Here is a 27,551-nt window from a genome sequence, read left to right as displayed (position 1 = left end):
GCGGCATTTTAGGAACTTGGGCGGTGAGTTCGGCGGCATTGGGATTGATATGGTTGACCCTTATGACCGTGCTGCAGTTCGGTGAAAAGATCTTGGTATTTATCTAAGACATTCTGCAGTGACGTGGAGGTCATGGCGTTCACTTCAGGGAAGGAAATGTCCAATGGTGCAAGCCAGTTCCTGCCGAGGAGACTTTCTCCTTGGCCTTTTACGACACGCAAAGTGAGTTTGACTGGTTGCGTTCTTGCGGCTTTGTTTTTAGGACGTTTACCTGAATTTTGCCGACAACTGGCAGCCTTTGTCCTGACCAGGTGTACAGCTGCTTCTCCTCAGACTGCTGTTCCGCTGTTCCTTTAGACCAAAGTCTGCGAAAGGTTACTTAACTGATGAGCGTGATCGCAGCTCCCGAGTTGACTTCCGTTTGCAAGGTTTTACCGTCGATGGTGAGTGTAATCTGAAGATTTGGTTGACTTTGTGATCCCTCGTACGTTTTATAGAGGGTGTGAAGTTCCGTATCATGGTCATCACTCAACTCACTGACTTAATAAGTCTTCTTGCTTTGTTCTTGTTTCTTCTTTGGGAAGTAAGGCTTCTCAAGATGACCAATTTTTCTTGTAGTAATTGCGGGTGCTTTTGCGATAACGACGGTCCTCCGGTCGATGATTATGGTTTTTGCACCAATATCAACGTTTCTAAGTCCGTTTCTTTTTTTTTAACTTCGCTTTTTGTTTTGTATTGCGTTGTTTGGAGGAGTTTTTATGGACCTTGTCGACATCGTCTTTCATTTTTGATTCATGGGTTGTTTATTCTATTGCCTTAGCCAAATCAAACGCTTTCTGGAAAGTAACGGGTCTTTCGGAGAGGTAAGCGTCTGGAAGGCCACACATATGGAAGGTCGTGTAGCATAACTTCCTGTGGAAGAACTGTAGATGTTCTACATCTACTGTGCCACCGATGCTTGCTACAAGGTGCTCCCGGCGTCAGTGGCCGATTGTTGGGTAGTGGAACCTCTCGGGTGCTGGTGCGGTTATCGTGACAGATGCCACGGTCGTGACTGTTGTTGTGCCGAAGAGCTCGCAGAGCATTGACGTATTCGGGGATGGTTTCATGAGGCTCCTGATCACGTCTGTGAAATCGCCATCTCCCAGTAGTTTCGATGGACTAGACTCGAAGTTTCTTGATAAACGTTGGATAACGTCGTCATAAGAGACCCCAGACGGCGCTTGATAATGAAGTAAATCACGAACCTTGCCGCAGATTTTCTTCCTACATAGGCTGAAGAGTAGCGCTCGTTTTTTTTTTTTTTGGCGGCTCTCTTACGTCGTAGGCCTCGAAGTAGAATTCGAGCCGTTCCTTCCAGGACGTCCAACTCGTACCAGGAGTGTAATATGGAATTCGACCTTGTGCCATCCTGGCTGAACATTCAGGTGTTTACCTCGTGGTCAATGCTATCTTGTGCTCTCTTTACATGTTATTTAAAAAAAAAAAAAAACTGTAAGAAGTTGGTGGTGAGCTGAGAGCCCTGCGAACATGTCGCTAGCTCGATCAGGGAGAATGCGTGGGGCATGGCCCGAGCTGAGGGAGCGCTTCTTGGCACTTGCTGAATGAAGACGACGAAGTCCCATCGTAACAGTCCCCGAACAATGGCGGACTCGAATAACTAACACAACAGGAAAACAAAAAATGGCGCATTTTGTTTAAACGGGTTTATTAGCTATTTGGCGTGCATTTACGACACACCTACCGTCCAAGTAACCCGCGAAATGCTTACATAGTAGCGGACAAATTGTCGTGCGAATATTTAATTAACGACGTCGCGCAGCTATTCTTCGTTCACTCCTAGGCTGAGTTTGCGGTGGAAGCTAAACGCCTGTTGAACCAGTCATACGTGGGTCTGTCTTCACGTGACCACGCTCCCGCCCATACCCGCGTGCCGAGAATTGGGCCGGGTAATGAAAAGGAGGCGGTCGATTTGTCCGGCGAGCGTGTAGCTGTTACAGCTATGTCAGCGAAGGAGTAAACTGAGCACAGTGAAATTACATCGGTAAATTCGTATCGAAGTTTGATAAAAAGTTCAGTGACCTCTCTCGACGCAGTTAATTGCATTCATTTACGGCTGTGAAAGAAAAAGGATAATTGATCACCATCGATAAAGCAACACATTTACCTCGTAATTACTTCCACTTCACTAGGCTGTTTCTTGCTGTATTTTGTCGGGGTTTATTACACAGTGGGTGAATTACCTTCGTGATCATGCTGTAGCTATTGTTCGTTTCTTGCTCTATTATGCAAGGATATGTTATACAGCGCGCATGACCTACATTCGCGATCACGTTGTTCATCTTTGTTTCACCAAGTTTATTAGTGTCCCTTCATTTATTTGATTTATATTGAACGTGCGTACCCAGTTCAGGCGCAACAAAAAAAAAGGGGGGGGGGGGGAGGCAATACTAAGCGAAGTACAGCTCAAGAAAACAACTGTAGCTATTATTAGGTTACATTAAAATTATTTCAATGAAAAGACGTATGGAAGTACAACAAAGGTGAGTTGTTTCAATAGCTATCTACGTATGTCATCAAGATTTTTGCGAAGTCAGTTATAATTGTTTTAAGTTTTAAGAAGATAGTTTAATAAAGCCAGAAAGTCGGAAGTTGTCATTCACAATTAAACCACACTCATGAAAGTGATTACACTATAGTAGTCAAATTTCTGCGATTGAAGGACCGTCCGCGTCGGCCCGCGAATTTTCGTTAGGATCGGTAACACAAAACCTTTCGACCAAAGCAGCCAACGAAACATATGCGGCTGGAGGGCTTAGAGAACACCGACTGCTTTACTGTCAATTAAGAAACAATTATTCAAGTGTGCGCGCGTAGAATTTAGTCTTGCGGTCAAAATCTATCTATATGCAAAACACGCGCGCTTAACAAACGCTGTTGACTGTAGCTTATGAAATTTCTAGTAGACAAGTGCCGTGGTTGTACAACAACGTGTGCGTTGAGAAGAATGAAGTTTAACAAAAAAAAAAATAAACGGATCCACATTTTGCAGGGAACGGAATTACAATAAACTTGATACGACTCGCCAGGTTTAGAACCCTTATCACACATTTTTACATGATTATTTTTATGCTCTGTGAACTTGAAGGAATTTTGGATCCAGGGTATAAGTTGAGAATGAACATTTGACAAGCCACATAAATAGGATCTATTAAACGAATCTGATACTTAGGGGAAACGAAAACTATTGAGGCTAAGTGCTTACGTATTTACCGATGTTTGTTTCCAACAAGCTCTCTGCAGCCCGCTATCGGCGGACTCCTGCGCGCTTCCTGTTTTCCACTTCTTTTCATTTCGTCTAAAACCCTTTTTGTTACTTCTACTACGTTCTACAATGAGCGCAGGTTCTTAGAAAATTTTCAGCCGTTGTCCTTTCGTAATCTTTACCGGTTCTTCGTCCCTGTTTATCTGAGGCTGTTTTAGAGCGCAGCTCTTAGGCGCCCGTTTCCGGCTTGAGCGGCGTCGGCGTCGGCGGCGCCGTCGCCGTCGCCGTCGGCGTAACCGTAAGGTCACGTGACCCCCCTCCAGGTTACGTGACCCCTAGTATCACAAGGGAGGAGGGGTATACCCTCCTCTCAGTACCATTCCCTCCTCCTTCTCCAGAGCTGCCCTCCAATTCGGCGTTACAGGGAGTTGTAAACGGCTTTCATTTTTTCATCATGTTTAACTGTTGCCAACTGGCCCAAATCACCACCCTACATCAGTGTATTTCTTACAAACGTATTACAGGTACTTCTGCAATGAAAAATCTTCTTACCCGGTCATTGTGCGTTGCTGAAGAACAAGAAAAAATACACTAGCAGAAGTCTACTGGGGCACCAAATACTGTGGCGCCTTCGTGACATCAAGTTGCACGGAACGCGGTGAATAATCAACCGTTGTGAACACTTGTCAAAAACTTTCGGGAGCTCAGGAAACTTTGATGGGCGTTCATTTCGGTTTTACCAGGGGCTGGTATGGGGCGCACCGCTTTGTCAAGCAACTGTGTTCCTCTCATTTAATCTATTTCTGAACCCCTTGGGGGGCGAAATTATGTAGGAGTGGCATTAGTGAAGAGGTGTGAACGAAGAAAAAATATACAGTGAAATAAAACGAACAACAAAACCCCCCAAACAAAGCACTTACTCCCGTGAGTAAATTTCTACAACACGGCGTGCTAATTCGTCTGCTCCTTGAACACCTCGTGCGTTTGTTTACCCCCAGATGAGACCACGTCCCGCGTTGGAAAGGTCACACCAACCTGCATTTTCCGACGCCGCAGTCACCTGACAGCACACAAGATCTTGCGCTCTCTCGATGGTAACGAGCACCTGCAAGATTTTCCGTGCGTTTCTCTCTTTTCGCTCATGGTGGCTGGCGGCGTAGAACAAGGAGGTTAAAAAGCTGGAGGTACACCTAAGCCATTTCTTAGGAGTTGTGAATGCGAAAGCATGCAAGCCGCTCGTTCGCTCCCTTTGTCGTCTGGTCGTCCGCTCTCTTTGTCGTCTGCTGCGTTCTAGCGTGCCCGCGCTTCGGGATCTCGGAGGCCATGGCGCAGCGCCCAATGGAAGCCCCGTCGACGAGCGCCAGCCAATGGAACCGAATGTGATCGCGGAAACTAGGGGCCGTTTTCGCGCTTCAAACTGATGACGTCAGCTCGCTCCATGAGACAGTTAATGCTTTCGTGTTAAAAATACAAGGAGGGAGCATGACGTCATGCCCCGTAGCTTTCCCAAGTCCCTTTCTCTATTAGCACTCCTCTTCTCCGTCTCCCTCTCTAAAATTTTCTGTCAATCAGGACTTCTCGTCATGCCCCGAATGGATGATGGTTGTGTGTGAGCAGAGAATGACACTTTGGTGCGTTATACGGTTCTATTGATTTTTATTTATATATTGATTTTAACCCTGAAGGCCCTTTCGGGCCTTACATAAGGGGGACGTAGTACAAAGATTGGTACAACTCAACCCAGTGGCAACAAAAAGAGACAAAATATTAAAAAGAAGTACAAGGCATAAATCGTAGGTACAAAGCATTTGTCGCGATTTCGGCCTTTAAACAAAACATATAAAATAAGATGGCGCACAATAGAAACATGTACATCAGAAGCAAGACACTGACAACAACAAATATTGCAGGAATACGAGACTGGTCAAGGTCTAACATATTAAGTGCGGAGACAAAGGACTGATAGTCACTGATGGTGGCAATTCCTCTGGAGAGGATGTTCCAGTCCGATATAGCGAGGAGCAGCGAAGAGTTTTTAAACATGTTGGCTTGTGCAAATATGCGTTAACTTTGAAAGGGTGATCTAAGCGGGACGATATATGGTGAGCCGGTAGTAGGAAAGAGTCCCTAAAAGGCGAGAGACTATAATAATGTTTAAAAATAAATGATAAGCGTGGAAGGTATCTTTTTGTATGAAGAGGTGACAAGTTAAGTCGATGTTTTAAACTGCTTACACTTGTGAATCGTGAGTAGTCGCAAGCTATAAATCTAGCAGCTTTGTTTTGAAGAGATTCAATTTCCTCTTACAGATATGCTTGATGAAAGTTCCAGATGATTGATGCGCACTAGAGTTGGGATCTGACATAAGCAGCGTAGGCAAAAAGTCTTGTATCTGGGTTTGCTTGAAACTGTTCGTTTGAGAAAGCCAAGAGTCCACGACGCCTTGTTAGCAATGTGTTCAATGTGAACGTTCCACGTTAAGTCCGATGAGAGATGAACGCCGAGATATTTAAAGGATGAGACATTTTCAGCGGCGTCACTACCAATGAATTACATGTGAGGTGTGAGATGTCGCTTCGAGGTGAAGGTCATAACTTTTGTTTTATGTGTGTCTATTTTCATCAGCAACGTGTCACACTAGTTTGAAACTGTGTCTAAGTCATCTTAAAAAATTGTACTACCGTGACGGTCCATATTGGGATGGTAGGTCACGCAATCATCCACGAAAAGAGGAGCGCAAGATTTGATGTTAGATTGAAGATCGTTGATGCACATAAGAAAAAGCACAGGACCCAGTAGAGACCCCTGCGGGAACACCTGACGTCACGGGAAGAGGGGAAGAGAGGCGTTTGCCGATCACAATTAATTGGAGTCTGTTAATGAAAAGTTTTTAATCCATTTAGCAACACCTGTGGACAAGTTTAGTTTAGTCAGCTCATATATCAACCGGTTATGTGGTTCGCGAAGTCAATAAAAATGGTATCAACGTGTCTGTACAGGTTAAAACAATAATGTTGATCATTTAACAACTCAAACAGCTGCGTCTCACATGAACGTCCACTCTGAAAGCTAATAAAAAGAAGTTGATTGGTAGTTAGGTGGGTCATGGATGGCGATAATATAATGTGTACCAGAAGTTTACATGAGGTGAGCCAGATGGGTCATTAGTTGTAAATCAAATTTTTATTTCCCGTCTTAAATATAGGAACAACATGGGCACATTTCCAATTGTCTGGTAATTCAACCAAGGAGAGTGATTGGTGGAGCAGGCTTCCCAAATTTGGGCCAGAAATTGATTTGGTTTGCTTTAATAACTTTGTGGAGATGGCATCCGGCTTAAAACTACAGTTAGTGGGCAATTCGTCAGTGGGATATCTAACCCCATAGCTAGAAATTACAATATGTTCCATGTTGCCTTCAACTGACATTTCTAGTATAGTCGAATCTAAAAAAAAACATCCCCATCAGTGAAAACACTGCTGAAAAACTCGTTGAAATGGCCGGCCAACCGAGATTCACCAAGTAAGGTGTCAACCAAACCCAAGTACGGAAGCACTTTTTCAGGGTGTGGGTTTACGACCCTCCAGAGTTTCTTCGGGTCTGACCGTAGCATATTCGAGACATCAACGTCAAAGGAACCCGTCCCACATAGAGACCGCTGCAACCAGATTGTCGTCAGACGGCTGTGCGTCCGCTTTCTTTCTTCGTTCTGTAACATTGCCAGTATAGACGCTTTGCAGACGCGCCAGATTACAGCCGCCATTGCTGACCTTCTCTTGTCTTACCGCGATATTAAGCCACAAGAACGGGCTCTAACCAGCCTCCACAAAGGCCAACTCCGGGGACAAGGACACAGTCAAATTTAAATAAGCAATAACCTGTCTTGCTGTGGTAATGATGGAGTGAAGTGATCTAAAAAAAGTGTAAACAAAAACTGAAGGTCGGTTATTGTGGCGCCCATCCAGAGCTGCTGCAAGAAGTCTATGAAGCCAATGAAATCTGTTTATGGTAGATTGTTACTACCGCGCAAGTGATAGCGCTTCACGTGGGGTATCAGCAGCAAGACTGCCGACGATCGCTTGACAAATGAGTTTACATCGATAGAAATTTGGAACAGGCCATTTCATTCATAGTATATCACAACTGAAATGCAAAGAAATGCAAAGTGTTGATCTAACGTGTTCAACGTAATATCTACGAATTTTGACAACGATTGGTCTCGCGCACGCCCACGCAAAATTCGTTTGCGAAAGGTTTATACAGATATAACTACACCTTGCCTTTCACGCATTTTTTTTTTTCTTTTTTGCTTCCGCATGTGTTGGTGGTACGAGAAACGACACAAAAATCCAGACGAGTTCGAAGGATCGGCCTTGCCAGGGACTAAGCTAGGGACTAAGAACGTCGACGTGCTCGATCGGTGAAAAAGGCAAATGACGCCGAGCGCGAGCCTTTAAGTTATTGGCTTTCATGGAGTCATCGCACGTGTCTTGTTTGACTTTTAATACATTAGCATTAGAACGCTCGTTTTTACGAAAACCAGACTCTGTCTTTCGTTTGTCAGTTGTCGCGTGGGAGGCTCCCATTGGTCCGAAGCGCTGACGTGAGCACGCGTCACCCACTCTCTCTCCCCGGTGCTGACAAACTGACAGACACCGCCGGGTTTTCGTCGCCTCGTAACGCCCCCTAGATTACCAAGCCGTTGTGCTGAACGAGATGACTTAATCAGAAAAGGCCAACGCATGACACAGATTGGAAACGTGTGCTGCGTCAGCGCTCGGCTTCGAGTGAAGTTTGAGCCGAACATTGACGCGATCGTCGTGTCCGATCTGTTCCCAGCGTTGGCCTTCCTGATGACGCCATCTCATTCAGCACTACGGCTTTGTTATCTAGGAGGTGTTGCACCACGGCACAGTAGAATGCGGGCGTGCTCAGTTGCTGCTCCGTTGTCGCTGGTTGTTCTTCGTTCTGGGTTTCTATAGTAGCGGTGAGTGGGCTGTGATGTGTGTGCATAGTTAAAACAAGGAATGCAGTTCACTCCACGAGTGATATAGATGCGGTTCCTTCCGCGAGTGGTATAAATGACCGTATCTAAAGGGCGTCGACGTACTCTGAAAGGCAGAGTACAAAGAAAGGGGTGAATAAAAAATACAAGACGATCTATTGGTGAATTTTTGGGGAATCCATTAGCATGACCCTTGGGAAACGCCACACACGTCCCCATTTGAAAAACGCAAACATTGACCCCATAACGAGGTCAAAAAGATAAAAAAATGGAAGGCAAAAAAAAAAAAAAAGAAGTGAAAGGGTGAGCGTTAGCGTTTCCCAAAGGTAGACACAGCTCTTTCATTCGTTCACGGGATTATTTTATTATCATTTATCGTGACAAACGTTGAACCAACTCAATTTTACCTGGAATGGGGGGCGGTGGCGTAACCAGAGGGGGAGCTTATGAAGAATTGCCCGCCCTCCCCCCCTTAAATTCAGTCGACCTTGTAAATTATACTACACACATGCATTACTTTGAGCCCCCCCCCCCCCCCTCCCCTACACCCCAAGTCATGGACATCCTAGGCACTTGAAGCCACCGATACAAGTTCTTGGCTACGCCACTGCAATCTGGTACGCTCCTGTCGCGAAGAACTTAAATTCCTAGCGCACGAGACTCCAATTTGGGGTGGTCCTGTCCACAGCAGCGGCCCTTAACTTGCCACGTACGCGGCCAAGGGCCGAAATTTAATGGTATGCGTAGCTTGGTGGCCCTCGTAAAATTAAGAGCACTGTAGTTCGCGTGACTGCGACGTTCGCGTGATCTATGAGGCTCACATGCGAGGTCACATATGGTTCGCTTAATCTATGAGGCTCAGGCCGGTGAAACGAAACCCTGACGGACGGATAACGAGGTATGATTTCTGGAGCCACTTACACTGCAAAGGCTCACCCCTCGGTCTCGGAAACGCGCAACGCCACGCACACTTTCGTTTTCTCAAACCGTTCAGCTGTCGCTCAGATCGTCTGCTCGTCGTGGTTTGTCCTCTGTCCACGGCCTTCGCTTGGCTCTCGTAAATCCCACCGAACGAGAGCTATAGCGGAACATTATGAGCAGATTCTACAGGCAGCAGGGAGATCGGCAGCCGAGTGGGCTAACGCACACCAGCTCGGAGCAAGCGGAGCGAAAGCTCGCGCTGCAGAACCCAGAGATCCCGGATACAATCCTTACCCCTGACCTTTTCTATCTGGATGAGCATCGTACCGGCGTGCGGTCGTGTATCACTACTTCGTGGTGCACGTTAAAGACCCCAGGCTAGCGGTTGTACCTCACTGGCTAAATTGCTCCTCTACAGCTGAGACAGAAGACGCCCACTGAGGCAGACTAACTTCCGACTGTAATAACATACACACAACAATTTGCTTTTGCTACAGACAGCCACTCGACTCGCGTGCGACATAGCATGTAACATGGTCACATATGGCTATTACAAATGTTTAATTTTGTTTTTTTATGACTAGGCTTGTAACAAGCTGGAACATGTATCTAACATGCTTGCGGCCGGCAAACTCCCATCAACCGTGGCCGCCATCAGCGCACTGCTACTCATCGATCATTCAAAAGAGACAGTCTGGAAACATTATAGAGGTTTATGGAACCGTTTTTGCTTATCCGATGCATGCGGTACGGTAGGCCCTCCGATACCAACTGCGCATGCGCGAGTCTTCTGTGGTAGCGCATGCTCAATTCCTACCTGAGGGCCCATCGTACCACGCGTGCCAAAACCGTTCCCTAAAACTCTCTACTATCTGAGGCGTGTTTCTTCCTCGTACGACGGTCACATTGGTCATCAAATAACTGTCTGCAGAGATGAGCGAAGCATACGTACGTGTCATGCGCAAACATGCTTCAAACGCGCGTGAGGCGCGTGTACTCAGATAAGTCTGTCATCATGTCTGCACCATATATATCTTTCGTGTATATGGTGTACGAGCGCTGTGAGTGCAACTCTCGAGACCTCCGTGACTCGCTTCACTTTTCAAGGCCCAATTCGAGTTAGCTTCAGTAAGCTAGCAATTCAGCATTAAAACAAAATGTTCGTTAGGAAGGAGTATACAACTGACATGAAAGCGACCAGTGTTACACTGTTGGGCATTTGTCTCTTTCGAATGGTATAACTACTATCCTCGATTTTTTGTTTTATTTCAAAAACCGTAGTGAATTAGGTTTAGCTTCTTCCGTCGCTCTGTTATTTTTCCTTTGTTATGTAGTTAGTTAAGAAACTCGTATATGGGCATTTAAGGTCAACTATTCGCGATTTGACCGAAAGGTATACACTCTACAAACTAAAAACATCTCTGGACACCAAATCTTGTAAAAAAAAAAAAATTCGTTCAATGCATGAAATAACTACGTGCAAAACGTTCCTATTCTATAGTTGACTACGAGTAATATTCTTACGAAGCAGACGTACTAACGCTTCAGGGATTCCCCCCTTCCTCTCCCCTTTTCCGTCCCCCGGGCCTTCAACGTTCCACAGAATCAATGGACATATAGTGTGTAACAAACCTTGTCTTGTTTGTTTGATCAGGTGCCCACCGCAAATTCTTCTTTTATCTTCACTACATTTCTTTTTTCTTGCATGGCAAGGCAATCCGTAGGAGCTGCACGTGCTATCAATTGCAAACAACTGATATGTCTTGTTCGCGAAGGCCCCTACCCCGCGTAGTTTCCTCTGCTTTAACTGGCGCGTTGTTTTTTTTTTGTTTTTTTTTTTTTGCCTTGTGTGGTCTGTGTGTGTGTACTCGTGTCGTTGATACGTTTACACAAATTGTGTACACTGCTGCGACACAGCTAGCGCGAACATAACATTTCAGTTTTTGGCAATGTACTCAGACAGGCTATTGAAAAGCACCGCATCTTACCGCTTATATTGGTTTTCTAAACGAGCAGTTCACACAACGCAAGAAGTTTCAATGACGACCTTTTAAATAAAAAAACACACACACCAAAAAACGAGTGTTTGTGCTACCAGTGTCAAGCAATGACGTAGTGCAGATTCACGAAACGCCTTTCCATTTCCCCTTCCGGTAAGCCATGTTCGGCCATCTCGATGAACAGCATCCCGAACTTTTTCAATTTGCTTACACCCGGACGATTGGTTATTGCCGTCGTTTTTTGCTGTTGAAGCAGCGAAGAAGCATAACGAGTGACTTCATTAGCGACAGATCGCAATAGGTTGAACAAGGAACGTATACGGTCCGCCTATGCTTACTATTTTCTTTTTCGGTCTTGCTTAGGCGGTTTTTGCTGAGGCCCGACTTTAGTCACCGCTTGTCGGAGCGATATCTATAATTTGTCTCTCGCGGAGCGAGCTGAGATATCGTCCGCAGGCTCTTCATTTTCTAACGAAAGTGGGATCTGTCTTCTTAGAAGCGTTATTCGCAAACAAAAATTAGTCATGTCAACAACGTAATCCGACTGCAGACAAAAAAAAAAAAAGTGAATCGTTTGCAACCAACCGAGTGCCCCGGCAAAGTGATATCGGATGCAGGCTGAAATTGTGGTCGTCTGCTATTTCACAGTGAAAGAAATTAACGACAGTGCTTCCTAGCTGTTTTATTTGAAAAGTAGCTAAACATTACTATGTCTCTCCCGCTAAACATAAGAGGACGACAAATGTGCGCGCTCAGCGTATTCACGCGAAGATTTCGGTGTCATGGTCTTCGGAAAGATTAACATATGCAAATAGATTCTTCTGTGCCGTGACGGCGTATAATATAGAGTTCATGCTGACCACCGGTGTTTAGTTCTTACCCCTGTCGTTTATGATATGAACGTGCCTTGCAGTAGTCTGCGGTCGTGCAATCGCAACTGAGTGACGATCTTTAAATTCGTACTGTACTGGACAAACTGCCCCCACGCAGCGGGAACTCCAGACGCCCACTTAGAGGCACAATTTTCCACTCTAAAAAAACACGATACAGAAAGAAAGAACAATCATGGTACGCTTCACGTTGTTTTGCGGCTATATTTAGAAAGTCTGCTCCAGAGTGGCGCTGGAGCAGCAGCGTGTATATACACCTGTAGAATACCATCATGTCAAACATACATCACGTCTATATGGGGGGAGATCGCGTAAATAAACTACTCTTTGCAGAAAGCTCAAGCTCGGGGAGGGTGTAACGGTAGTGGTGGCGGTAGCGCGTGACATTACCTGGATCAAAAGACATAAAAGAAAAAGAAAAAGTCTCAATGATCCAACGTCCACCTAAGCCTAATTTTCTTTATACCGATAGTTGAGAGTGTAGGCAGTGCACCTGCAGCATTTATGCGAGTGAAACGACCCGTCATTTAGAAAGTCAATATTGTTTTCTTTCTCTCCTACAAGTCTTCTTTCACTGACATTGTTGTTACACGCGCCCACAATCACAAATTTCAATTTGATGAATATTAAATTTTGGTGGACAGGCTCATCGTGAATACTTTGTATTTTTTTTTTTCTTTTTTGATCCAGGTAATGTCATGTGCTCAAACTTTCGCTTTTTTTCACAATCGCGAAGTTCTCACGAAGTTTCAAATCACATTCTCACGAAGTTTCAGCTTTTCGTGATCAGTAATTAATTTAGGCGGAGTTATGTACAGGGGACCTTTATTGAAACATTAGTAGACAAATGCTATTGCTGACATCAAAAGCTAGAAAAACAAAAAGTTACCTCGTCCAACATCTATCCGTTTGTAAGGAATAAAGAGAGCGTCTATTTCTGACCAGCTAAATGAAAAATTAAAACAGCGCTGATTGAGTTTTTGTGCGATTAATATATAAAATAATGTTCAAATGCGCTCAACTATCCCTCTGAATTAGTTTTTTGTTCTGGCGCCAAAAATACATAAATTGTTAACAATCTTCTTTATTGTTCTCTCTCTCTAAGAGCGAGATTAAGATGGTTCTGGAGATGGGCGTCAGTCCCGACCGCATCGTGTACGCCAACACGATCAAGTCTTCGTCCCACCTCGACTTCGCCAGCGAGTACGGCGTCACACTCATGACCTTTGACTGCATGGAGGAACTCGGCAAGATCAGTGACAAGAACGCCCGGTACTGAGATCATTGTCAGGTTCTTTATTTATTTTTTTTTTTTTGCTTTGTTTCAACAAGTGTACGAAAGGTATTGAAGCCTTTCATCCTGCAGTTACTGTCTGGTGCCTGGAACACGTGTCCGACTGGTGCGTTAAGCGTCTTATCCTGTCCATAGATCGAGAGTGGTCTCGAAGAGTCAAAAAATGGCGTCACTTAAGCCGGGGTGTCATGCTGCCCGATATCGGGATCCTAGTGGTCGGTCGTCGTAGAAGTTCCGGCGAAAAACACGAGTGGACGCGAGTGTCGCTGTCGTCGCGGCGTCCCAACCCCTGGCCGCCGAAGCATCCGTGGACTGTCAAACTGGAGAGCGACTTGCAGCACAACAGGTGTCTGACGCATCCACCACCGCTGCTGGGACACCGTCTGGATCGCAACCGGCGGCAGCGCGACACTTCAATGATGTCATAAAACAGAAATGTAAAGATTTTGTTTTATTTGACGCGATAAACACACTATACTCGGCGACAACTTTTCTTGGCAATGCAAGGAAGTTGACGACAGCCCACGCACAGCCTTATCCAGCGCTCAAAATTGGATAGAAAACACGTGCGTGTACCCTCCACTGCATTGCCAAGAAAAGTTGTCGCCGAGTATAGTCGGAGACACGTTCCATGCACCGCACTTAGAGAAACACTAAACTTAAAAAAAAAAACTTTTCCTTCGAGTGTTTAGAGAGGACCATGGTATGCCACAAAAATAAAGTTTCTCGAAGGAAACAAATATAGCGCAACATTCAGCAATTCCCAAACTTCCCGTGCAGAATTCCCATACATGGGCATATTGAAAGTCGGGCAGGTAATGTCATATAGAGGATGACTGAAATCACCCGGCTCGACCTAATTTGGGCCTTAAAAATCGGCGCCTGCACGTAGCAATCTACATTTTTCGTTTAAGGTGTATTTCACGGGTCGGTTTCTTCTTGCAAAATTAGAAAGCGTAGCTCCCTTTCTGTAAAAATAAGGGCCAAGAAACTTGCAAGGGTCAACGGCGGGAGGCGGCGCAGACGATCAAGCCGAGTGGTGGGGCGCGTTTGGCGCTCGTATTGATAGATAGCATTGCCTCCTTATCGCGACTGCTCGCGACCACCGTGGTTTATTAAAATGAACACAATGTTTTTATCATGTTCCTTTGGATAACAAATAAATGCAGACAATAAAGGCAAAACTTAGAGGAAACAAAAAATAAAAACGCGGTTCCATGACGGCGGCGGTCTTGCTGCCGACGGATTTCGTCTGTGCGTCGTCGGCTTTCTTTCGGTGATCGGATGCACCTTTCGACTGCTCCCTACGCTATCTATCGATACGCACGCCCCCAACTCGACTCGGTAGTCTGCGTGATCATCCACCGTTGACCCTGTTAAGTATTTTGGCCCTATTTTCTGCAGAAAGGAAGAAACGCCTTGTAATTTTACGAGAAAAAATCGGCCTGTGAAATACACCTTTGACGAAAAGTTTAGATTCCTTCGTTCAGGCGCCGATTTTTACGGTACATTTTACACCGAGCCTGGTGACTTCAGACACCCTATATATAGCCATATATTATACATATAGCCATATAGGGCCTCATTTTCCCGATTCTTAGAACAGCTACGTATAAGGCATTTTTCTACGAGATGCTTCTATTTTGGGGTTGACGTCTTGAAATACATAGATATTCCAGAATTCTTTTTAAGTAATAATTAGTCTCTCGACGTGAATATTGCGGTAGATGTCTTTTTTTTTTTTTAAGGGGAGTTTATTTTTTTACATACCCTTTCTATCCAGTGATCTATGATCTTTTTGTTGAGATCAGTGTTACTTGGAGCGATTCCGAAAGTGGCCTCTATTTTCCGGTCGACGTCCTAAATATAAGCATGTTACAATCAGTGCTTCATGAGAAAGAGATACTATCGCAGCAACAAAAGTCCTAAAGGGGTAAAAAAAAAAGATGTAGCCCCATATTATCTTGCGGAAACTCGTTTTCTGAATTCGGCCACATTTATGTTAAGTTATAGTTTGCGGTAGTTCTCTATTCTCCACTCTCTCTGAGATACCTGCACAGCTGAGGGGGTAAGAGTAACTTGGTTTCATAGCTTCTATACTCTAGCTTTGTGCGTTTAATCGTGCTTCTTCTGTGCATTCATTATGTTGCTGATGGAGCTGTAGTGCACTGTAAGCAAGAACATGAACGCGAACACACTTTCTCGCTTTTTTGACGTATGTACAAATTTTGGAACATGTAATCGTCCTGACGACGGCTAGTACGGAAAATGTATATCACGAACTACATACTATTCAACAGGTTGAGATTTAACCGGAAGCCTGTGGGAACCGTGAGGCTGGAAAGAAGAAATAGGAACTGTTTTCCCTCATATTGTTGCCGATGGTACTTAATACTTCATTTGCTAAACTCCGTTTAATATACGCAATTTCTTTCTTCAGATTATTGCTTCGCATTGCATCCAACGAAACCGGCAGCGGCATCACGATGAACAACAAGTTCGGCTGTCGCCTCGAGGACGCCGGAAACCTGCTGCAGATCGCTTCCTTTATGGGCTTCAAGGTCGTTGGCATTGCGTACGTGTGCCTGACTCTAAACCACCTGTTTCATAACTTCCGTGCAGTAGACCGTTTTTGTGGTACGGTTGCCAGTTTGAAATATGACATGGAGGGGTTGGACGACAAAAAACTATAAAGTAAATAGTTTAAGCATAACTAAAATAAGCAAATTATAGAGAAGAAGAAAGTAGAACTATTGGCACGAACCCCTTTAATTTTAGCGCGTTCCATTTGGCAAGTAAAGTGATTTGCTGTTCTACCCCAACTCAGCTACGTGGGAAATCAACATGGCGGCCGCCACGAAAATGCGTTCTATACTGGTCTTTTTTGCATAGTCCCTCGTATGCGTAAAAAGTGAATATGCTTATACTTTTATATCATACTAAAATTACTCGATTCTTTAACTGCTTGATATCTCCCCTAACACGTGGTAAGCACGTTAAAAATAATTTGCCGTTTCTCCTTTTTCTGAGCATTCAGCGGCCATTTACACAATCACCCGCAGATTTGTCCTCAGCCTCACACACCTCTCGCCGAAAATAAAAGCGGCTTATAATAGCATGTAAATAAAAATTTGGAAAATGAAAAAAAAAAGCATTAGACTAAAGGTTTCTCAATATTCTGGAGATATTCGAAGTACCAACGCAGGTTCGCACCTGAACCTTTCGTGCCCCATCTTTGTTTTCACCGGAATATAATCCTTGTAAACTATCGTCTACGTCGAAGATCTGAGCGTCCGGCAAACTCCTCCAGTGTTCTCCACGGCCCCTTCGCGATGCCTCTCCTCTCAATCAAGGGGCTTTAATACACAATTTCATTAGCATTGTGGTTTTCAAAACTTTGGAGGCCGCAGCACTCCCACCTCATTCTGACCCCCGAAGTCCGTGCAAAGAACTAGGCGCTTGAAACGCGCGTGCTTTGAACAGGTGTCTTTTTCATCGTATCCTGCCCTTTAGATCAAAAGTTGTCCCGAAGTGGCAACAAATGACGTCACAGGGGCCGTCGTGTCATGCTGTCGAATGTTGAAATCCTCGCAGCTGATGCTAGAAGTCCCGTCAAAAAGTACGAGCGAAGAACAAAAAATAAAGCTATGCACACACACTGATCTCTATTGTAGTAGAATGGATCGAGGCTTGACTAGCTAAGGTCTAGTGGCACCACCGGGAGCCATCACTTGACACCAGCTAATGCATGGGACTCTACGGGAGAAACGAGAAAAAGTACCGTTTCCTTCGTTCTTAAGCTGTGGTCGACACTGAAACTTTTTGGCTGCTTCTTGGGAAGCCTGCGGAATGGCTTGTGCACGAACATTAAAACTGGCAGCACTCGCAGTTCTCATAAATAAATGTTTTGCGGTGGAGAGAGACTCCGCTGGCGAAATGTGTAATGCAGCTCAATGAGACGAGAGTTACCTAGAGTTACCGCGGAGTCGGTGGTGGTTTCTATGAAATGGGTTGAGCAGACGACAAGCTTGGAGGAGGCTTTGCAACACGGAATTCGCTCACCCCCGGAAAGCCGCTGTCAACATGGAACTTTTTCGACATTCATTAACTACCCAAGCAGCACGGAATTTGGCCAGGCAATGGCCAATGGCAGGGGATGGTCTTGTGGCCAGTGGCCAAAGAGTGGCCATTCATTGGCCAATGCTTGGCCAATGGCTGATAACCAGTGGACACTGGCCAATGGCCAGGGAAAGGCCAGTCATCGGCCAATCTCTGCCCACTGTCTGGCCACTGGCCAAAGGACCACTGCCACCCATTGGCCAATGCTTGGCCAGCTCTGTGCTGCTTGGGTACTAGGCTTCCCCGAGGACTGTCTTATTGACGGAAAGTTCCTTTGTTTACTGCGCGACAAGAGCAAAATTACCAGCCCAGCCGTGGGTGCTCCGGTACGTTTGATTTTTTTAATCGGCGTTCGAAGGCTTGACAAATACTAATTCGACCTCCAAACATCCGATATAATGATCGCAGTACATCATAAAATACTTGCCTTCAAGCACCGAGTGCAAGTTTCACTATTCCTACTTTTGTGTGTTTCTCCCATGGACTTGCGTGTATTGCCTGGTGTCAAGTAGTGGCCACCGGTGGTGCCACCGACGGGCTCGTGATCCGCGATCCAGCCTACAACAGTAGAGATCAGTAGTCGTAGCTAGGGCTGTCGCGAACTTCTGTCGAACCGGATTTTTAGGTCGTACTTTCAAAATTCGACTGGTTCAAACCGGGTTGACGAACCTTCGACCTTTTAACCAGATTCAACCGGTTCGACTTTGTAGACAGTGTGGTCAGACCTTGATACAAGCATGTCTAGGTTTAACAATTTTTTTTTATGCAAAGTGTTATTTTAATTTTGTGAAGAGTTTAAATTAAAATAAACTAATTATAATCACTGAAGAAGTTCATAACTTATTTCTTTTTGAGCTGTATTAACTGAAATAACCAATTAGTGCTGCCCTTAATTCATCCCTTAGCCATCACCATTCAATTCGAAGCCAACTGACCAGCCTGTCGCTGCGGCATAGCAGTCGAACCTGAGTCGAACCTTTGTCGAACTTTTCGCAAGAACTTCGAAAGAGTCAAACTTGGTAGAGCTCGAACCTCGATCGGGTCGCGACACCCCTAGTCGTAGGTTCCCTGGGCCGTCATAGAAGGATGGATGGATGATATTGGCTATGCCCTTTGTAAAGGGCGTAGTAGCAATCATTGCTGCTGCGAGATTGAACGCTTTTATTTAACGCTTTATATGTCATTTCTAATATTGTGACGCTGAGGTCTGCCGTTCGGTCGACATTGTGTGGCACTTTTAGTTTACGCTCTAACCGCAGGGGAAATTTTTGACGCTGGCGGTGGCGTTTGCTCCGCCCGTTAGCCAAACTCTTCCAATATATGGCTCTGCAACCTCACACTTGAGTGACGTCATCAGGCGCAAATCGCGGGACCACTTTCTAGGACGTTGTGAACACGGGAGTTGCAGGCGCGTTCCAGGCACCCTAGCAAAACTATCGTCCAAGCTGGGTGAAACTGGGTAATTTAGGAGCCTTGCTCTTTATAAATAACATCAAGGAGCAGTCATTTTGTTTTTCAAGTTTCGATTTATTTAGTTTGGTCTGAGGTCTTCAGGTTCCACGTCGGAGCGGCCTACCGATGTCCCGATATCTTCGCTCGGTCGATCGCGGAGGCAAGAAGCGTCTTCGACGAAGGCATCCGGATCGGGCACCCAATGACCGTGCTCGACATCGGAGGCGGATTTACCGGTGGTCTTCGGTCACACGACAAGCTGTTGAAGGTGCGATTGAGACGAGGCCATATTCCTAATACTGTATGTTCAATTTGATTTCCTAAAATCGAGAGCAGTACCTTTTTCTCTTTTTTTTCCCCCCAGAAAACGACATTTTACAAAATGGCACAAGGGTACACTTATGAACCCAGTGGCGGCGTTAAGTTTGGGGTGCACTCTACATTGAAACAAACTTTGTACGATTTCTTGAGGAGAATCCCAAACTCAATAGCTTTCTTTTACGATTTCTTCCTACCTTGTGATGTGAGCGACATAAATATATATATATATATATATTTTTTTTTTTTTTTTTTTTGTGGTTGTTGTTAAGTTTGACCCTTTAGAGTCTAGAGCAGTGGTTCTCAACCATCGATGTTTCGCGGACCCCTTGTGGATGGGCGGAGATGACGGAGGACCCCGTTCGTGGTGAAGGAAGGGGAAAGATATGGGTTAAATATAATAATGATTTAATAAATGGGTGTGACTAAGGGTTAGTGTGAAGTATATTTCTCTTATTGACATACATACGAGAAAGCTCGCCAGGAAACTGAAACATTTCTTCTCGATCTGAAAAAAATACAACTTTTATTGCCGGGCCTTACTGATGACGCAGGGCTTCGCGGACCCTTAGAATTCCTTCGCGGACCCCAAAGGGTTCGCGGACCTCCGTTTGAGAACTAGTGGTCTAGAGGAAGGTAATAAAGATTAATATTTTTTATAAATGAATTAGATTTGTTGGATTTAAATCAAATTACTTTATTTGAATCAGATTTATCTCATTTAAAACAGAATAGTTTGTTTTAAATCACTGTACCTAGATAATTTATTCTTTAACACTAGATGTATTTTTCAATCTAGAAGACAGGTTATTACATTTGTCTGATCACTAATAACCACCCGGAAGAATGCATTACTGAAAACATAAAGTACGATTTAATGAACAACTTTGTATTGACGTAACTCCTGCCATATACGGCCCACTTTCTCGGACATTCCGTGGAATAAAGAGTTTTCAAAGAAATATCAAAATCCTTATTGAGTTGCGTTCTATGGTACCCATGCCCATTACAGCCCTCGGGAATATTGCAGCCTTTTATCAATAGAAGCAGAAATTTATAATTTTGTTAATGTGGCCTATAGCATTCAATGCAAAGAAGCTGTAGAGTTCTTGTATCAAAACTATGCTCGTGCAAGATATTAATTACTACTTATTGATAATTTGCGATTGTCATCTAAAACATTCCGGGGGAACACTTCGACGTTTGTTGTTTTTCAGCAATTGTTGGACATTCGCAAGGCGTTGATGTCCAAGAAACTCAAAAATGTAAAACAAAAACTGCATGTCTTTTTTTGTTAGCTGAAAAGCTTTATTTGATTTTTCTTGCGAGTTCTGACGAATCCGATACGGCGTTCCTTTTCTAATTTTCGTTTCTTTCTTTCTTTTTTTTTTTTTTTTTTTTTTTTGCAATAGGACGTTGCGTAGTTGATGAACAAAGTGGAAGGCAGAAAACCAAGCTCAACACTCCGCTTTGTTCAGAAGACTTTCCTTCTCCTTTTTTTTTTTCTCGCGTTCAGCATTTTATAAATCTTATTTGCTCAATAATTCTTCAATATATATTTTTTTTACAAAATGCACAAAGAAAGCATCAAACGATAGATAAACGGTGAATACAAAATACTTTCGAGATTATTTTCCAGAAAACGTTTGATGTAAATCATCATTGTGACTGGTTTTATTCAAACAACGTTCGATTTGAATCATGATTTAAATTACAATTTAAATCATATTGATTTTCATTCTCCACCCTGGTCGATAGAAATATCTCGCTTTCCCCCTGGGAAACGGCGCTTCAGATTCAGGGGTCCCCAAACTCCTGCCCACGGGTCAAATCCGGCCCACAGAGGTCTTCCAGACGGCCCGTGGTTGGCCGCGGTCCTTCCAATGAAGCCTGCCCGCGGCCCGCTTCGAGCAGGGCCGCTGCTACCGGCGCAAAGATTAGCACGCTTGAAGAAACGGCGCTGCAACTCGCTCCAACCACGTAAACGAAGATACCGGGAAAACAAAAAAACTACAGAAAACTGCGTATTGTCAAAATATGACGAGGGGACACCACTCGTTGTAGTATTATTCATTGGACATTGGCGACACCAGCATCACCATTGTTAGTCCTCTGTTTCGTACCTGTTTAACTTTGTACATTAAAATTCCTTTGCGTTCCCCTGTGTGCGGTGCTTAGTGTCCAGTGTCGTATATTTTTCATATTCTCAGTATCAGTTTTTTTCATTCTTATTAGTCTTCCGTCTAGTGCAGTCTAGTGTGAACATGCCGAAGTTCCTACTCACTATGACTTATGCCTTGTGAGCTCTCTGGGTCTCAATATTCCTGTAATGTCGTAATTCTCTATATATTTAATTTCAAAATAAAAGATACATATTCATTCATCTTAGATTTTTCTTTCATGTTTGTTCCAACATTTAATTTTGTATTTAAATGCTTTTTTAGGAGCATTTGTCTTTAATTACTATTTACTTATATTCCGGCTCTTGAGACGGCGACAGATCCTCGATCCCACCCCTTAGCCAAAATGTTTGAAGACCCCTGCTTTAGATAATTTCATGTGGACGCTACGAAACTACAGCGAGACTGTTTCTTCAAAGGCATTTTGCCTAGCACGAGGCGAATATGCCGAATGTAGCAGTTTTCTCCTGAATTCGTATATGCTTTGGCATTTGAAAGACAAAGTCAGTCAATTTACAAGTTAGAGGCCTCTGTGGACTTCTGTAGAAGTAGGCTGTGCGCGTTTCGTGTGACGAGATTGCAGTTCACTTGAGAAATGTCCCGATTTATAGGGAAAGTGCCGCCGCGTATCTTTTTAACACCTCTTACAGCAAGCCGCAGAAACTAAACTTTCATTACCTCCCCTACCGAGCCACGCTTTTTCTCTCCGACTTTTTACGCGGTATATTGAAAGTACTGATGCTGAACATAACGGTTTGATATAATTTTTTCAGGGTAATTTTAAATGCCTTGAGTCTGAAGACCGTTGCTTGATAGAATCGGTGAATGAACTTGCTATTCTGATGTTGCGCCTGCCCCTCGGCATGCGCGGGTTACCCGATTCTTTAAAGGTCTTCGGACTGAAAGCACCTCTAAAGAATTCCCATCAAACGAGTAAATAATTGTCGAAAATAAGAGGGCATTTCAGGAAGGTTAGCCTTGTTCTCAAGAGCAGTCAACATGGTACTCGTTTCATCGCAGCTTTGCGAAACCATTCGGCTGGCCGTCGACGAGTACTTTCCGGCCTCGAGCGGAGTCCGTGTGATCGCTGAACCGGGACAGTTTTTTGTCACCTCAGCATACACGCTGGTCACGAGAGTGGTCGCCGAGAGGAGGAAAGACATCGAAATCAGCGGTGAGTTTTAACTGACAAGGTAACCAATTTCTCACTTTGACTTGACAGTAAATGGAGTGAAATGAAATACGTTATAAACAACTAAAGCTGTCCATTCATTTGACACTGAGGTTCTCGCTTGCACAAAATTAATTATCCCCATAGGCGGCACTGACTATTAATTTTTTTTGTTGTAGATACCTTCACCTATGACATTAACTTTGCATAGCCAATAGCCGGGCCCAAACACAAGATATAATTGTAAAAAAGTGACAATTTCAATAAATGTGCCTTCCATTCCACCGGTGTCCCCCTCCAGCCAAGTATCCCAAGTACCGCAGCTAACTTTAAAAGATCTTTCAGCTTGCACTACAACACTCTCGAGTGAAAAAAAAAGGAACAACCAGGACAGCAGGTACTTCCACTATACAATAAATTTGGTAGCCTTTAAAGGGGTACTCCGCCGATTTCTTCATGGTCCCCGATTTGCTTGAAATTTTGCTAAACTCGCCAAACAACATCGCCAGAATAGTATCCCAAATATTAGGTCAAAATAATTTTTTTTCACGAAGTTATTGAATTTACAATTTTGGTCCTCACCGTGTTTTTCAAACTGAAAGTCTCTACTGGCAACAATGAAAAAGTGACGTCATTGGAAGTGCAGTGGTTCACTCTTTGGACTGTAGAATTTGTTTCCAACTGATTCGAAGCAGTTTCATGGTGTCAAATGAATGCCTTGGAAGCTCGCTCCAGTCCCCGCGCTCCAGCACGGAACAGATGATTGGCATATTCTATTTTTTAGACTGCTCGCCCGACTGGCAAGCTGAACTTCCACTGACGTCACGGCCCAGAAAAGGGCGGGTATATTTGAATTTCTGTTTTTGCAACATTTTCATTTGCCGATTTCGCAATAACTATTATGAATTTCACGATACTAAATAGCATACCAGAAAGGGTAAAGGCCTGGGAGTCAGAAAGTATAGTTAGTTGAGGTAGCTCGAAAATCGGCGGAGTACCCCTTTAACGCAGCCTGCATTTTAGTCCCTCCTCCTTTGGGAAATCCCCACCAGTGCGCCCCAAGCAGAGCCGGAACAAGGTGGGAGGAGCGAAGAATGTCAGAACAAACAGGGTGGCGCTGCCCATTAACTTCTCAATGTCTTCCCGCTGTTTCTTGGCATTATCAGGGCTCCTAGGTGTTAGTGATACTCTAAACTTCCCTCAACGAGCGTGCTGTTCTTTTACGACCAGTTTTCCATGCAGGTTTCGACCAATTCCACCCTAAAGTGTTCTTACAGAAAGCACAGGTTGCTAGAAATGCCTGTGACGTGATGTGTTACTGAGGGCACTCACATTAGTATAATATGACGCATAATAAAGAAGAAAAAAAATCCCATTTTTGAGCACCAGCGTTCTCTAGACTGAGGCTGACGAGCCACGTAAACACAAAGAATCACCGTATGATGGCGGACTTCCGTGGTTTTTTTTCTTTGTTGCGCAAAGCATAAGGACACAATCGAACGTAGAACTCCGGCGAAAAACTCGCTGACTACCTGCGAAAAAACTCGGTGATCCTTAGCAGTAATGAACAGTACGAAAAATCCGTCTTTACTAGCAGATATATTATTCCTTTTGAGAAGCTGAAGTAATCAGAGAGGTAGCGGCTACTTTTTCTTAAGTAACGGGCAATTACATTTTTCTCGAGTAATCCAGTTACTTTATCTAAGACTGTTTAAGCAAGGGTGATTGTAATTGCAATCTATTACTTTTTTTTTTTGCAGTAACGTGTACAAAAGTGGCTTTCTACACGCAAAGGAGGCTCTCGTATAAAAAAAGAGGGATGAAATCTGCCGGAAAAGCCGAGAAAGGTGTACACTACGTTTCGCTAAACATTCCAGCCCTGAAGACGCTCTTATCAAACATTGGCCTTACCTCTGCAACACTCCAAGAGGTTGGGTGTGATTAGGCCCGTGCAATAATTGAAGGTTACATACCGAAGAATAAAATGTCTGTCCGATAAATGGCATAAGAACAAAGTTTGGGTGACTTAATCTTACGCCAGATAAATAGGGTGCTCCGTCCTCAGAATCAACATTGTTTACGGTGAGCCAACGTTACTAGAACCACTCGGTTGGGAAACTCCCATAGAGACTGCTCTGAAAAAGTAGCCCCAATCTGTCCACCAGAACCGAGCTAATGGCGAACACAACGCCGCCATTTCTCCCGCAGCGGCCACTCCAGGAACTGCATGTAACTTCTGTTTTGGCTTTCATCGGCTATTTTGGTGCCGAAACAGATACAGCGGAAGAGGCTACAGGGGTGCCACCCCCGACTCCCCAGTGGACGCGCCGCGACTTACTACTGAAGTTAAAATGCACCTAGGTCGGGACGCGCTACCTGAAAGGACCGCTGAGGCGTGGTTGTATAAAAACAATATGAATTGTTCCGCAAAACCTTGCAAACTAAAGATGATAAAAATTACACGCGCTCTTCATTTTGTACTAAACTCCAACAAATTTCATACAAAAAGAGTCTTTTCCGCTTGTTTTTAGGCAAAAACATGCTTTCTAAAAGCTCAATGCGACCACAGTACAGGCAAATGATAAAGAGTGGCACTGTTGTTGTATATAGCTCGGTCTCGGTGGACGCTAGCGGCCCAGGTTTCGACGGCGAGTTTCCCAACTGAGTGTTCTAGTAACGTTGCGGTGAGCCGATTGAGGACTATTTTTTATTTCACCCAACAAATAGTGAAGGTCACAAACCGTGACGTCACTAGGGTCAACGGCACGGTGGCCCGCCGCGACACTCCCCTTCCCCTCCCCTTTAGTGACGCCACGAGCCACAAGAATGCTTGCATTAATTGCACCAGTGAAGTGGTTGCTTTGTACCTAATGACCTTCAGCTGCTAATGGTGCACTTGGCCTATTTTTCTCAAGCAACTTTTCATACCTTGCATCGCAGGTAAACTTCTCAACCACAAGGACATCTTTATCAACGAGAGCCTCTGCAACTGTATCAACCGAGACCTGTTTCGATTCATGGACATCGGAATGCGGCCCCTTAACGTAAGCGCGTAGAGAATTGGTTTCCGTCCATATTATTTTCCTTGAAAAAAAAAGGAGAAAAACAAACTGACCCAAAGACGAAATGCGAGACTGTCAAAGACAATAATGTCTGGTTCATGCTTTGCTATATAAAACATAACCTGATACTTCGGTCGCGACGCCAAAATGTAATGCTTGTAATCGTTACTGTTTAGGAAGTACTGAGAGGGGAGGCATCTCCTTCCGTCCTGTCTTCATGTGCGCGTAGTTCTCGTGGGATTCCTCAGGGATCTCATCTTATAATATAATAATAAGGATATTCAAGCAGCTAGGATCATAAGTATGCGTATATGCAGGTAATTAAAGCAGGGGGGGGGGGGGGGGAGGGGAGGTTGCCACACAAAAACTTATTGTGTGAGTGGTGTTTGGTTGTTGATCTTGAGAATGTTACATACAATGAAAATGCTACTGTATAAAACTACTGTATAAACAAGTCAGCTGAGTTCGAGACGTCGCCTCGTGTGACTCTGTTATTTTATCTTTTACTTTTAGTTCTTCTCGTTCACCACCTTGTCTCATGGGGTTCAATAAAATGGTATATTTACACCAGCTCGCCCACGCCATCACAGTTTTACCGCATATACAATCTCACGAGCACTAATCGAGCATCTGGGCATGCGCAGCCGCCTTACGAGCGCCCCTGCAACTTCCTGAGCACGGTGTGGGGCGCCACCTGCAACCCCCTGGACTGCATCTTGGACAAACAGCCGCTCTTCGAGGTGTTCGTCAACGAATGGCTACTCATGGATAACATGGGCGCCTACACTTTGGTCGGAGCCTCGGGCTTCAACGGATTCGGCTTCCCGCCCGTCCACTACGTCGCGTCCGCCGCCGGGGTCACCGCGGTCTGCCAGGTCCTCAAGTCGATGAGCGTCCGGAGTGGGTACGGCCACATGGAGCAACTAGTGAAGCACAGACGCGTAGAAAATCAGCATCTCAAACGCTTGTCGGCTGCGCCAGGCATGTTCTTGTGTGCGGAGTAGCAAATAGACTCTCGTGGCGGGTTTTAAAGTCGGCTTCGAAAGATATTACGCGAAGCCTCTTGCTCGTGCACCCATTTTTAAATAAAGGCTCTGGCACAGGTGCTAACATTCCGGCTTGTAACACTTCAAATAAAATGAATCTTGAAGCAGCTATCATCGAAATTGTAACGTATGGCGTCTGCTAGAGCTTTCAAATAAGCTACGCTTCAAAGTAACGCTGCGCCAGCCATCTTGGTGCCTCAAATCATGGTTGCCAGTAATTTAAAGCTTTACCTAAAATCACGAAGTATGGCTTTCCGTTTTCCAGAAATGTTAAACAGTTCGTGACCGAGCAAAACGCCATTGCCTGTGTTTCCTGACACTGTAACTAAAGCATGAGAAGTAGATTTCGCCAATCGTAACGATCGGTGATTACGCCCGTTTTCCACTAAACATAAAAAAAGAGCACTTACAAAAAAAAAAAAAAAAAAAAAAAGCTGTATCGCAAATTTTGTTGCAATTGTGTTGCTACGAACACGGCCCCTCGATGGCCGGGCTACGTGAAACGTTCTTGGTTTAGCGCTATTATATTCCACACCACATTGACTCATTGGCTCAGTGACCTATTGACTTTTTCGTCGGGTCGGCTTGTGTCCACAGATGATGGGGAATGACGGGCTGAGGCCGGTCACATGTCAACTCTCCCGCTAAATTTAGCGGGGAAACTGAATTTGTGTGGAGGTCACGTAACATCAAGCCCCGTGATGTCATTTTTTCCGTTAAATTTAGTGGAGAAACTGAATTTACGTATATGCCACGTAACATCGTAAACCTTTCCGCTAAATTTTGCGGGAAATTGAATTTGTGTATAGGTCACGTGACATGATGTCA

General features: G+C 44.5%; 1 protein-coding gene across 1 annotated transcript in view; it reads left to right on the top strand.

The window, feature by feature from the left end:
• The window catches only part of LOC8053309 (ornithine decarboxylase), a 38,451-nt gene extending 11,770 nt beyond the window's left edge, over positions 1-26,681 (top strand). The window contains exons 4-9 of the mRNA XM_029992549.4: positions 13,187-13,353; positions 15,816-15,950; positions 19,049-19,214; positions 22,465-22,618; positions 25,556-25,659; positions 26,322-26,681. Of these exons, the coding sequence (XP_029848409.2) occupies positions 13,187-13,353; positions 15,816-15,950; positions 19,049-19,214; positions 22,465-22,618; positions 25,556-25,659; positions 26,322-26,681 (1,086 nt within the window). The remainder of the gene's footprint in view (positions 1-13,186; positions 13,354-15,815; positions 15,951-19,048; positions 19,215-22,464; positions 22,619-25,555; positions 25,660-26,321) is intronic.
• Positions 26,682-27,551: the final 870 nt, after the last annotated feature.

The sequence above is a fragment of the Ixodes scapularis genome, unplaced genomic scaffold, assembly GCF_016920785.2.
Source record: "Ixodes scapularis isolate PalLabHiFi unplaced genomic scaffold, ASM1692078v2 PGA_scaffold3__209_contigs__length_174095766, whole genome shotgun sequence".
Classification (NCBI taxonomy): Eukaryota; Metazoa; Arthropoda; class Arachnida; order Ixodida; family Ixodidae; genus Ixodes; species Ixodes scapularis.
The sequence above is the reverse complement of the archived record's forward strand: the minus strand, read 5'-3'. Positions and strand labels throughout refer to the sequence as shown.